This window comes from Mastigoproctus giganteus, chromosome 7, assembly GCF_048544385.1.
Source record: "Mastigoproctus giganteus isolate SK-2022 chromosome 7, ASM4854438v1, whole genome shotgun sequence".
In the NCBI taxonomy this organism is placed as follows: domain Eukaryota; kingdom Metazoa; phylum Arthropoda; class Arachnida; order Uropygi; family Thelyphonidae; genus Mastigoproctus; species Mastigoproctus giganteus.
Genome location: NC_143581.1, coordinates 169441592 through 169456102, shown reverse-complemented (window position 1 = coordinate 169456102; position 14511 = coordinate 169441592). Strand labels below are relative to the sequence as shown.

The 14511-nt window shown below is 35.4% G+C and overlaps 1 protein-coding gene across 2 annotated transcripts in view; it reads left to right on the top strand.

The window, feature by feature from the left end:
- Gbeta5 (guanine nucleotide-binding protein subunit beta-5) overlaps nucleotides 1–7758 on the top strand; it is a 111146-nt gene extending 103388 nt beyond the window's left edge. For both annotated transcript variants that reach the window (XM_090377181.1, XM_090377182.1), the window contains one exon: nucleotides 7485–7758. In XM_090377181.1, the coding sequence (XP_090233307.1) occupies nucleotides 7485–7496 (12 nt within the window). In that variant the 3' untranslated portion in view covers nucleotides 7497–7758. The remainder of the gene's footprint in view (nucleotides 1–7484) is intronic.
- The last annotated feature ends 6753 nt before the right edge of the window (nucleotides 7759–14511 follow it).

The following is a 14511-nucleotide window of genomic DNA, read 5'->3' as shown; positions in this document are numbered from 1 at the left end:
GAGGGGAATGAAGGGATCCTCTTACCAAGAGAGACTTAAGTTCTGCAAATTGCAGTGGCTGGAGACTAGGCACCTGCGCGGTGATCTGATTGAGGTGCATAAGGCCTTGAATGGGTTGAGCATGCTGAATTCTGATGGGATCCTTCCACTTGTTCAGATTACGAACCTAAGGGGCCATAAATTCAAATTTAGAAACAACATGTAGAATAGATGTGCGGAAATTTGCCTTTAGCCAGTGGGTGGTTAATTGCTGGAACAAACTTCCATCTGTCGTTGTGGAAGTTGATAGGTTGAATAAATTTAAGGAGGAACTGGACAGGCACTTGGAGGGAATGATGTGATTTTTTTTTTTTGGCTGATGCTGCATAAGCTCATACACTTGCTTTCTTGCATCACATGCCACTGCTGCTACTACTACTACAACTACAACAGAACCATCTGGTTTTGACAGAGGTGGAAGCTGAGATGGGCAAAAGTTGCAACTAATAGCTTTGGCAAGAGACCAGAATGCTCGGCTACCATTACGGCAAGAAGCAAGTTTTCTATTCTTAGCATGTTCAAAATCTAGTTTGGACTGATTAATAACTTCTTTACAATTGTTGCGAGCTTTGGTGTAGGCAGAAAATGAAACTGAAGAATTGGAAACAAGCCAATTACGATATGCAATGTTCTTCTCTTGAACAGCCTTATTAGCACATTTATTGGAAAACCAAGGTTTAGATAAAGGACGAGATTTTAAAGTGGAGTGTGGAATAAAAGTGGAGTGTGTTGATGAAAGGATTTCATTCCTACAAGAATAATTTCACTGACACGATCTGAGCAAACGTTGACATCAGACGTTTTGAAACAGTAATCTGACCAAGGAAAAGAAGAAAAGAAATCTCGCAGGTCATCCTATTTTGCATTCTTGTAATGCCAAACAATATGAGGTTGGGAATAGCTGTGAGATAAAGGCTCCATTGGAAAAAAGACAATCGCCAAGTTGTGATCTGAAGTGCCTAAAGACCTCTCACTTCGACCGTGTACTTAGAAGGGTTGTTTGTGAGAAAAAGATCAAGCATGTTGGCTGTATGGTTATGATTGTCCGTTATTCGTGTAGGTAAATGAATAATCTGCGCAAGGTCATTGGTAATTGCAAAAGCCTCAGCATCTCGACCAGCTGGGTCGGTGTGACTAGAAAACGGAAGCCAGCTGGAATTGTGAACATTAAAATCACCAAGGAAAATTACCTCTCTGTTAGGAAAGTTGGACTGGAGAAAGTCAAGTTGCAAAGAGAGGAAGTCAAAGAGCTCCAAGTGATTAGTGGAGTTGGGAGAATGGTAGAGACAACAGATGAATTTGACACAATGAGGTAGAAAGATTTTAAGCCAGAGAAGATCGAAAAGAGGAGATTCTAAATTACCAAGTCTCTGACAGGGAATATCAGAATGGACATAAGCACAAGTACCACCTTTGAGGCAAAAGGAATCATACAGAAAATAATTTGGGCATCTGAGATGAGCAGTAGTTGAATCAACCGATAACCGAGATTCTGTCAGAAAAAGTACATGGGGTTTGGCAGACCTAAAGTGGAAATGGACACCATTGAGATTAGAATTGAGACCACGTATATTTGTGAAATGAACTAGGAAGTGTTTGGGAGGTTTAAATCTTTTTGCAGATAAGCTTACTCTATTAGTTTGACAATTCAGGGTGTATTCAATGTATGAAGTAATGAAATTTTTGAATATGGCGTACACATGGTAAGTATATACCCAGATCCTTGACATAATGTGGCCTCGACAATGCCCCACCCTGCATCACTCTACTCGGACTCCCTCCAGTCACTATCTGGCAGAGTAGAGGTAGCAAGATTATACACTAGATGATCCGGAAGCCTCCTAAAGAGTTACCAATAGGTTTAGTCCAGTGTACTAACTAGTGGCTGGCCTGCGAACACTTTAGAACATTTTAGAGCTGTACCCTCGAGATGTTGGGAAGATTGGATCTCGCCATGATGTTCATCATAACCTCAAAAGTCATCAGTCATATTCCATGATGGAAGAGATGGGGAAGGGTTGACCGGAACTTAGCTCTGGTGACTAAACATGGGTTCCACCTCTTCAAACCTCCAATAAGCAAAGTGGTGGTATTGCACCGGTTGATGAGAGTCATATACCACCTAGTATTGCCTGGTAACACAGAGGGGGGGTGGCATTCCTCCATGTGGTGTGGGTGCCACACCTTGACACCTGCTTATGTTGGTTCACACCTGGTGATCACCCACAGTGTGCTTATGCACAGAGGTTATACTCAGGATTACTAACAGTCCCACCATTGGGAAAGTGAAAGCAGAGGATTTGGCTGTCACAGGCCATCTGGACTTCACCGAAATTGGGTCCACTTGACTTGAATGTCACCCAAATATCAGTTCCATCAGTGTTTTAGACTCCCAGGTAGCAAGTACAGCTTGTCTGGCATATCTGAGAGAATGTCCTGACACATGAGCTCCCACAGTCATGCTCTGTTGAAGCTGTTGTTATCTTTACTCTGTCCCATAACTGCTACTTTATCATTTGCTATGCTCAGTGATTAGAGAGTGTCGTACAACAAGAAGAGTTAGTTAGTTAGTTATTTGGTTTTTAGGAGCATTAGCAACTAAGGCCATATTGCTCAGGGATATGCGGTGGTCATTCCCTGACCTTTCCGCATCCTCCGTATTTGGTGGTGACAGGCTCGAACCCCAGTTAAATCAAGAAGCGTCTGCTACGCACTGCTGCTCCTTCCCACCTGGCTACGGAGGTGCCCACAACAAGAAGATAACAACAGGCAAAGTATAGAGGCCATGCTGATACAGCCTTATACTGGATTCAAAAAATGTTATATCCAGAAATCTGAAATGTAATTTTCCCAATTAAGAGTCCTTAATATCAAATTAGGAATAAAAAATACATTTTTAAAGGTTTTAGATAGGGTTGGTGATTGCTTTAATTATTTTTCCAGTTTTTCAAGTTATGCTATGCAAAACTTGAAGGGATTTTTATATGTATAAGAAAGTTAAGTTCAGACACCAGAGTGAAGGAACAATGCCCATGCTTGAAAAATGAGAAAAAGGAGAATGGATTGCTTCAGAGATGTGCACAACTTGTTTGGAAACAAGATGTCAGTTATGAATATATCATTGAATATATGTCTGGTTAATTTAAAAAATTAGGATATAATTTGAATTCTTTTTTTTTTTTTGTTCCATTTTATGCACTCCCAGTAGACATTTATTTTCTGTAAATTCTTGATTCTGTTGGCAATACTGTGTGAAGTATAAATAAGATGGAAAGAAGATGGAATTTCAATGTGATAGATTACTACTGGTCTCAAAAAAGACAGATGTCTACTGCAGTGCATAAAGAAAAACCACGATTGTTTATCAGAAACAAAAATGACGGAGAGTATTTATTCCAACAAATCTGGTGAATTCTATAATTGTTTACTCTTTTTTTTATCTTCAGTCATTAAAATCTTGCTGGCTAAAAGAGAACTTCCTTCCCTTTTAAGAGTAATTCAAATTCCTTACACCATGATAAATATTTTGTTGTTCAGGAGTAGATTAAAAAACCTTTACTGGAGCTTTAATACCTTGAATTAATCTCGATGGATAAATTACATGAAAATATGACTAGTTCAAAGTCGTAACTATTGTTCTAAATTCCTAGTTGTAATGTTGTTTAAACTGAAAATTTCACCTTCGTTCATTTTAATATTCCCATTTCAGAGCCTTAAAGACCTCAGTGAGATTCCCTCTAAAGTACCTAGTTACCAAACTCAGCAAACTACATATTCAAAGTCTTTCCGCAGTATAAGTTTCCTTTTGCTGATCTCACCAGGTGACCTTTTAAAGAAGCTTGATGTCTTCTTTTTTTTTTTTTTTTTTTTTTTAAGGCAGCCTATTCCAAGTTTAGTCCCACAGTTGCCTTATATGGTGGTATTGTAATCTCCAATCTCTACAAGCAAATGTTCAATAGGTCAACAACAAAAGACCATAGGTTCCTCCTTGCCACCTGTCTAAACTGAATGGAGAACTTCATGCCTGCCCATTTTGTAATTCCTCCTCACCAGAAACCTTTCTTTTTCTATCATTTTCAATTTAACCCCATCCTACAATTTACAAGTTATTTTAGGATTGTAATTTCCTTGAGAGAGGACCTTGCAATTTACAGAATTAAAACATAACTGCCACTCTTTTCTGGTCATTTTTTGAAGTCCATCTAAGTTGTTCCAAAGGAGCATTACCACTTGGTGCTGGTCGTTAACCACTCTCTCAATCTTGACAATTACACTGTGTCCTTTCAGTAATACCATTTAAGAAAATCAGAAACAACAGCATTCTAAGTATTGGTCCTAAGTGATCCCACTTCTAAACCCCTGACCAGTTTGAAAGTAGCCATTTAAAACCCTATGCTCCCTGTCCTGCAGCCATACTACTATTCATCTAATGATCTTGCCAGTGATACCACTGTGTACTGGCTTATACAGTAATCTCTTGTGTGGGACTGTCAGTTTCTTTATAAAAATAAACAATAGATAATTGTTTGAAATAATTTGTAGTATCCAATATTTTAAACAATTAAAAACAATTGAAAATTTTTCTAATAGACAGTGTTCAAATTATTTCCTGTATCCAACACAACTCTGTTGAAATAATCAACCAGTTTAGGTAAACAAGATTTTCCCATTACAGAAGCATACTGTTTCCTTCAGAATATCATTTTTATCTAGATGTGTCCATGTATTACATTCTTGATCACTTACGTATAATTAGATTCTTGATCATTTATATATAATTAGAAAGGCTTCCATGATTTTTTTCCTTCCACTGAGGCCAAGCTGACTGGTGTGTGGTTACACGCTTTACTCTTAGAAAACTGCCTTTATGTATTGGTGCTATGTTGGCTCCTCTAAGTCAAATAATGCTCTCTCAGTTAATCTTAATGCATTCTTAATGCAAATTCAGTGCATTCTCTCACTGCATCATAATTGTTGGATATATATCATTGACCCCAGTTTTGTTCTACTTTTGTTCAAAAGTTGAACAAAATTTCAACTGTTTAAAAATGAATTTAAAAAAAAATCTTATTTCATTTTTTGGCAGTAATTTCATTATAATGTTGAGCAGTCAGGTCAAAATAAGAAAAAAAAACTATTTAAATGTATTTAGCTACAAAGTTTTCATTTTTACAATCTATTAAAAATTCCATAAAAAAATTTGCTCCAGCGAATTGGCCACAGTAGAAACCTCACTACTACTGTGAACCTATATATGTTTATCAAACTCATGAATGAAATTGTTTCAAGAGCCATGGATCCATTTACATGAGATGAAAATGGTGGTAATATGGATTGACTTTTGTGGGTTTTCCTCATTCTACATTTTCATTGTATTGATTCTATAAATATCTTATAGCTATTCTTTTGCTCTTAATAGTTCACTTCCAGAAAAATTTTAGTATGCCCAGTGGTGTCCCATTTTTGAAACATTTCTTACCAGTACAGCAACAAAAATAAATGTTACTCTTTCAGATTTGTCACATGTGAAAGGCATAAAAAAAAATGTTGTATTATGCAAGAAGTTGAAAGGCAGTGGTAATGACACTTTAACTATCCAAAAATTTAATATGAACTTTTGTCGGCCATATCTTTATGATAAACAGCAGATTTAAAAAAATAAATAAATTCACAGAAGCAAAAATTCAACATAAGAATGCCTACCAGAAAAATATCAATGGATAAACCATGTTAAAGAAGGCATATAGACTACTACCTTTACCTCCTCATCAAATGATGGAAAACGTGGTCCATGATGAATTTAATGCAGATGGTCTTAGTGCTGCCACAGTGCTTATTTCCCTAGAGATAATAGTTTCATGATCACAGCTCTTTGTATTCCTGGTATCATCCTGATTCTGGTGTGTGATAGCAAGTATGCTTTTATTTATATTGTGAACAGCAGATGATGTGGAAAGTGGACAATGCTAGTTATCTGTAGTGACTGAAGTCTGTGTCTTGCATACATCATTAATGTGACCTGTATATGGAATTTCAGAAGCATGTGTTCAAGTAATACTAAGGATGCAACTCAAAACCTACCTTGTATGTGTGTGTTTTGCAATGCTCTCTATTTTCTGATTAATCTGTTTACTACTGCAAACACATTGCTAATATGGAATGTTAGTAATACGTTCATTATAAGTAAATGGTGTGTGTGTTGTGCTTTGAAAAGCTCTATACTTTCTGGTTAATATTACAGTAAACCCCCACTATTCGCGGTCGCTGATTTAATATAAAATGAAACCTAAAAAAATGTGAATTTTAAAGTGCCGTGAACATTTTCCGCCATAAAAAAAACATGGGCGTGGGCTAAAATTATCTTTCCCACTCAGTGGGTGGGGGAGAGGGATGACAAAATCGCAAGCGTGGATGTTGATCGCTAATCCTTGTTCAGTATGTGTTATGCGCTTGTCATGGAAGGTTTCGTTTGCTTTTAATTTATATGCTTAAAAATTGAATAAATTTATAAATTGATATGCTTACAAAAGTGATAAATCTACCGTTTTGCAGTGAAAAAACAGACTTTTTCGAGTGTGTTAACGGAAGAAAGTGACTTTATTGTGGACAAGTTCTTTCTAACCCGTACAAAAATATGGCTACGAATAACAAGGGAAATGTGAAAAGATCAAAGAAGGTGACATTAGCGAATAAAATTGAGTTATTAGATAAAATTTCTAATGGTGCAAGTGTCTCCTCAGTGGCAAATATTATAAAATCAATGAGTCAACGGTACGATCAATCAAGAAATCAGAAGAAAAAATCCGCCGTAGTGTCGGTGAAAACGCGCTAATTGCTTCGAAAATTTGCTCTGTAACTCGTGATGTTAAATTAGAAAAAATGGAAAAAGCTTTAAATCTGTGGATAGAAGACCGAACTCAAAATAAAATTCCATTAAGTTCACTCATCATTCTTGAAAAGGCAAAACTCCTTTATCAACACTTTAGCGAAACTGGTGATAGCACTGGCGGGATAAGTTTTTTAGCTAGCAAAGACGCTAGTTTGAAAGATTTGTTTCAAATTTCTAATAAATATTACATTTAATATTAAATTGTTTCTTATTTTCATTTCGATGCCTTATGCTTGCATTTCACTATGTACTGTCAATGTACATAGTCATATTATGAAGGTACATATAATACATACATAGACAAAATTTTAGACTAGTTTTTCTTATATATTTCATACTTTGGAATGGAACCCCTTTATTACTATGGGAGCCATAACTCAGTATTCGCGTTTTCGGTATTCGTGGCATTTCTCAGGAACGTTACTGTAATTCCAAAAACCTGTTCATAATATAGAATTTTAAATAGTCACAGAATTTTAATAATAAAGGAGTTCCTAAATTGTCATTTCATCTTACAACTTGATTTCACTCATATTCTTATTTTATTTTGTTGCAGGTATGGGCTTGAGCAGTTTTCTCTAGAAGTGAAATTTGGCACTTAGTTCAAGAATAAGCAGGAATGAAAGATTCCATTTTTTATTTGCTACTAAGAAGGAAGTATATACCTTTCATACATTTCGCAAATGTTTAAAACTGAAGGAATGTTTATGTATAATGATAACAAAGATAAGCTCGTATTTCACAAAAATTACTTCACAGATTCTAAATGATGGCCATTACTGCAAACTAACAGAATTTGTTATCACTGCTTTTCTATTTGAACACTGTCACCCTCCATATTTAAAATATTTAGAAAGCTTAAGGTTAAAATAATCTGAAAAGATTCTTGTTGCAAAAGTTATTTTCCCTTTGTTTAATTTAAGTTCTTAAAAACCTTTGAATATTTCAAAAGAATTATTTGAAAATCTATGAATAAAATTTTTATAAAATTATTTTAGAGCAAATAAGAATATGGATTCATTACATAAAGTGAGAATTGATATTTTTCCAAATAGTGATTTTTTAATATATCATGTGTGACTCTGGAAAATATACTGAATGAATTAGTTTATCCAGAAACTTGAATGGTTTATGGTTTAAGAAACTATGCATGCAGTGGACCACAGAGTAATCTGCCATGTGCTCTAGAGATTGATATGCAAGATTTAGCATCTAGGTGTGTATTTGTGTATGTGTACATACATACATACATACTCATATATATATATATATATATATATATATATTTATATATATATATTTATTTATATATATGTGTGTGTGTGTGTATATATATATAGTTAGTCAGATTATAGTAATATCAATAACTTATTAATATTTATTTCGTAAATATCATTCCTGGTCATGAATTTTATTATGCTGACAAGATATTGCTGTTCACATGTGACTGTTTATTTTATGTATGTCTTTATTATTTTAAAGTACTTTATAATGAAAACAGAGATCTATTTAAAGTTTATTTCTTATTTAATTTTAATAAGATTGGGTGGGTGGGATATGACAAAATGCAATTTTTACTTATTCAGAATGTAAATATTTTCTTTTTCACTTGTAAGTTATATTTGTTATAGATTATTGGACTTTCAGTAATTTTTTTGTATGATTGTGTAAATATTCTTTGAGGGAATTTGTTGTGTATATATATATATTGCAATGTTATTATTTTATTGTTCCCAAATACTTGTCATTTATTTGGATTGAGAAGCTAATTTTAGAATAATTTATTTATTAATGTGTTGTTCATTTTTACAATGCATAAGTAAATGTACAGAAGTATTTATGCAGTTAAAGATTATATCATCTCATTTTTCAGTATTTAGTGAAGTTTATTTATGTTAAATAATGTCTATTTAAAAAATAAACAAACAAACAAACGATGCTCTATGATTCTTCACATCCAGATGTATCCAAAACAAACATGCAAAAATATGTGTATTCACCAATTTTCTTTTTATTTAGCCAGTTGTCCCTCATACAAAAAAGTACTGAGGTTTGAGTTTCATCACAGTCCTGGTTGAGTTCCCTGTAAAGGCTTTTTTTTCCCTGTTTTTCATTCAGGGCTTGTAGTTACTGGTCTCAGGTGGTGATGTAGGATTTTCATCCTAAAAATTCTAATTTTAACTATATGTGTGTAAATACATGTAAACCTATTTGGAATATTTCAAATTCATAGACAGTATACTGATACCCTATAGCCTTAGTTTCTTCAGTGTTTAACTTAAACAACCCTTCTTTTGATTTATGTAGTTCTCCCTAAACATACACTTGGTAAATATATAGTGTCTTTGTAATGAATAAGAAATTACTGGATCTGTCAAGAAATAACTATATTTATTTCTGAAGGATTAACAACAGGATGTAGCTTATTAGTTGATATTACAAATAATGTTAAAATTGTTTTCAACACATTTTACAAGTTTTTAAATGATTGCAAGGTTGCAGGTAAGATTAACAGATATATGTAACACACATACACACAAGTAAACTCCTATTATAGCATTTTTGAAGGGACTGGGACCAAAAGAACCAGTCCCTTCAAAACACATATATATACTATAAGTAACAATGCCCACCTTTTTTGGAGGCTATTTTCAGCCAATATATTATTTTTTTCCCCCCAGTGTTTATGAAGCAATGGTTTATATGTTTGTTGAAAACCTGTTCACTTATGTTATACATTTGCTTTTTTTTTTGGCACCTTCATCCTTTTTTTTGCTAAAAAGAAAGAGGATTTTTAAAAAGATTTTAAGCTAAACTAAAAATACCTTGAGTATTACTGCATAAATGTAATAAGTGTAGTATTAACATAATAATAATGCTGTCATTAATGAAATTTATTGATGCCATATTGAACACATGTAAAAGTCACTAATTACTGTATTACCAGCAAGGAAAGCAGACTAATAATGTTGAATTTGAAGAAAGCTGGGAAGAATGTGTGTGTAAATGTAATGATTGAATAGCTAGACACATTAGTTGCAAAGAGAGACCTATTTACCTTCAAAGGTTTGAGTTAAATAGCAAAATAAATGTCATTTGTACTGGGAATGATTTCTGTAAACAAATTGTACAATTAATGATTACCAGAGTTTAACCTGTATCATTCCTCTCTAAAAGCCAAAAATCAAGAGAAAGGATGATTATATTTGGTTTTATTCCTTCTTGGGACTCTAAAAAAAAATTATTGGCACTTTTTAGGAAGAAAGGAGTGTTAAAAACAGGATGTTATAACAAGAGCTTATTGTGTGTGTGTATGTGTGCACATTATTATTTTTGCTATTTTATTTCTTATTTTTTTTGTGCCCTTCAGCTTAAAAATATACAAAGCGTATATTTTTTGTATATTTTAATACAAATATCGAAAGCATTAAATCTTACAGATGGCCTAAACCTGTTAGGCAATGTATAAAGCAACTAACTCTGGATTCCTTTTTCAAGTGCTCAAGTGAGCAGTCAAGTAAACCTTTCACCTTTTGTAAAGCAGTTATTAATCAGTCCAAACTAGATTTTGAACAGGCTAAGAGTAGAAAACTTGCTTCTTGCCCTAATGGTAGCCGAGCATTCTGGTCTCTTGCCAAAGCTATTGGCTGCAACTTTTGCCCATCTCTGCTTCCACCTGTGGCAAAACCAGATGGTTCTGTTGTCACTTCAGCCAAGGATAAAACTGACCTGCTAGGATTCCATTTTTCTTCCAACTCGTGTATTAATGATTTTGGTAAAACACTTCCCACCATTCCCAACACGCTCCATTCAATGCCTCCTGCGGTCTTCCGTCAAAAGGATGTCAGAAGGATTTTGATGCTAAGAAAGCTATTGGTCCTGATGGTATTTCTCCACTTGTTCTCGAAACCTGTGCTCCTGAACTTACTCCTGTTCTTTGCTGCCTTTTTTCACTTTCTTATTCCAAAGGAGTTTTTCCTTCTGCTTGGAAATTTGCTCATATCCAGCCAGTTCCTAAAATGGGTGACAAATCCCTCCCATCCAGTTATCATCCCATTGCAATTACTTCTACTCTTTCTAAAGTAATGGAGAAATCAATTAACCGCCAACTCTTAAACTACTTTGAAACCTTCCGTTTGATCAACGATCGCCAGTATGGATTCCGTCAGTGTCAATCCACTGGTGATATTCTGGCTTATGTTACCCATTTATGTACAGATTCAATGAAAAAGTTCGGTGAAACACAAGCATTTACTCTTGACATCCCAAAGGTTTCGATTGTGTTTGGCATAAAGTTGTTCTAAACAAGCTTCCATCTTATGATTTGCTAACTGTTTTTTGTAATTGGTTATCCAGTTTTCTCTCTTATCGCTCACCGAGGCTGATGGTAGATGGCTCTCTGTCTTCTAACTTCTCCACTAATGCTGGTGTCACCCAAGATTCAGTTCTTTTCCTCTTGTATATATATATAGGTGCCTCTGTAGCCAGGTGCAGCAGTGCGTAGCACATGCTTCTTGATTAGACCGGGGTTCGAGCCCATGATCACCAAATACGGAGGATGCGGAAAAGTCAGGGAATGGCCACCGCATATCCCTGGAGCAATATGGCCTTAGTTGCTAATGTTCCTAAACAGCAAACAAACAAACTCTTGTATATTAACTACCTTCTTCCATTGACTGGAAATCCTATCCATAGTTTTGCCGATGATAGCACATTGCATTCCACTTTCCATTTTGAGAAACCTTCCCCTGCTCAATCAGCTTCAACTTCTTGAATATCCGCAACCAGTTCCTTAGCTGCTGATCTCCAGTGGGGCAAAGCCAACTTAGTTAATTTCAATCCTTCTAAAACTCAGTCTTGTCTTATGTCTCGCAAAAAAAGGATTCTTCTGCTCCTATGCTTATCTTTGGTGACACTCTGAGTTCTAGGTAAGATGATATAGCTATTTTGGGGATTACCCTGACTTCTAATCTGTCTTGCCACAAGCACATTACAAATATTGCTTCCTCTGCATCTAAAAAACTTGGTTTTCTCTTTAGTTCTCAGCATTACGTTTCTTCCAAACAGTTGTTCACTCTGTACAAATCGCAAATCTGCCCTACCATGGAATATTGTTCCTGCATCTGGGGCGATGCCCCCAAAACCTCTCTCAGGCTTTTAGATTCCATTCAGGAAAGGGCAGTTAGGTTAATTAATGACTCATCTCTAACGGAGTCTCTCTCCACTTGCTGTCTCATAGATGTGCTATTTCTTCTGAATGCCTTTTCTACAGATACTTCCATTGGCACTGTTCTTCTGAATTGGCTTCTATAATTCCTGCTCTCTCTGTCAAAACAGTCCGAACATGTGCCACCACCAGTCAACTACCATTTACTGTCCAACTTTTCATCTTCCTCATTTATTCATTCAACTACCGTTTTCTGGAGCAACCTTCCTTTATACATATTCCTGAAAATTACAGTCTACAGAAGTTCAAGTCTAATGTCAACAAATATCTTCTTTTGTATTCTCAACCTCCAACCCAAGCATGGTACTAAGTACTATAGGTTCCAATACCTCTTGTGTTTGGGGGTTTCATAAAAAAAAAAAAAAAAACCTCCCGGATTAGCGTTACACCCACACTTATCTGGTCTGAATCCAAGGGAATGGAATCTGACCATAACGATCCCTCTTATCTATCTGCCTAAGGCCCTCCTCTACCCCAATTCTCTTAATTGTTGTGTTTGTGTTCTGTATATGTTGGTTATAATGAACATACTTTTCTTACTGTACAAAAAAAAAAAAATAAATAAATCAATAAAGATGGATGAATCTCTTTGATTGCTCATCATTTTCTTCAGAGCGGTCTTCCAACCAAAGAAGACGAATGGTATGTACCAGTAGAGGTAACTTAGCTAGATGCAAGTTATTCTCATAGGCCTATTATTGCTTTTTTTTTCGTGATTATTTACATTACGTGTGAATTTAAATTGCGTGGGATGCTCTGGAATGCAACCCTCGCTTAGTATGTGAAATTTCTAGTAACTTTTAATTGAGCCCTAGGGCTTGCATATCTGTCAAATTTCATTTATATGAGTGTAAACTACCCATCAAACAAAGCCAGGCATATTCACTATTAAAGCTTGTTATTTTGTGAGCTTTAGATGTAGCCAGATACCAATATTCCTCATAAGTGATTTGTAATTCAGAACACTTTTTCTGCACAGAGATCTAATGGGAGGATGCGATGTTTTCATGTCTTTACAGTATAGGGGGCATTTATTTTATTCATACATTGTGCTTTACTGCATACAGTATATGCATTACAGCATGTATAACAAAGTACATACTGTAAGGCATGTACATGTATTATACTTGTAGTATAGTATTATATAAATGTGGTAGAAAAGGTGATAGTACTGCCAGTAAGCTTTCATTCTGAAATTTAACATTGGTTGTTACAGGATTTGGCATTTGTACTATAACTGTTTAATTAATTTAAATATTGTTTTGGAAACTTCCTGGTTGTAATAATGATGTGCTCTATGATAAAATATCAGGAAAAATAAAATTTTCTATATAAAGATTAACAAGAAAGTAACAAAAGTTTTTGGACATGCAAAGGGACTTTTAATTTAAAACTTAATATGTATTAATGCTATCTTTGGCCAGTATAACAACCTCAGCACTTTTCCCTGGCACACCCTGCCCCAACTTCCAGTAGGTGTCAATAAGAATTTGACTTGGTTCCTCCTGTAAGGCATCTTCTAGTGTTTATGGAAGAAAGCTAGTTTTACCATAGCGTAATCTGACAGTCCAGCTCATCCCATGGTGCCTCCTTAGCCAGGTGGGCAGGAGCAGCAGTGCGTAGCACACGCTTCTTGATTAGACTGGGGTTCGAGCCTGTGACTACCAAATACGGAGGATGCGGAAAGGTCAGGGAATGACCACCGCATATCCCTGGAGCAATATGGCCTTAGTTGCTAATGCTCCTAAAAACCAAATAACAACAACAGCTCATCCCACAAGTGCTTTGTGAGGTTGAAGTCAAGGCTCTCAGTTAGCCAATTCAACTTTTCAATATATTTGTCCACAGATCATTATGGCTATCACCGTATGTCACGGTGTATTATGCTGGCACTGACAAGACCCATTTCCACAATAGTGCATAACTATCTGAGTACAGGTCACAAACTTTATTATGCTTTTAGGTTTACTAATATGGAACAAGGCTAAAACAGCTTTATTCTATTAGCCCACCTCCATCAAACTTTGTGGTTGAGACAGTACACTCCGGAAAAATCTCTGCTTCCAAATACAGCCAGCGGAACAAGATGTATAGAGATATTCATCACATTGTAGCACTTTCTGCTACTGTTCTGATGATACAAATGTTGGGAATAACATAATTTTAAATGCTGTTTCAGATTGGTGAGTTTTGAATCCAATGCTGTGCATAACTCTGGCTGGTTGGCATACTGACGTGTCCTGTGGCCTGAGATCTGCTCACTGACATTTTCTGCATGTGACGTGCAAGAGATAAACTACTACTTATAGCTTTCTGAACACATTTCATGAGTTTTTGAGGCCATCCAGGTTTTTTC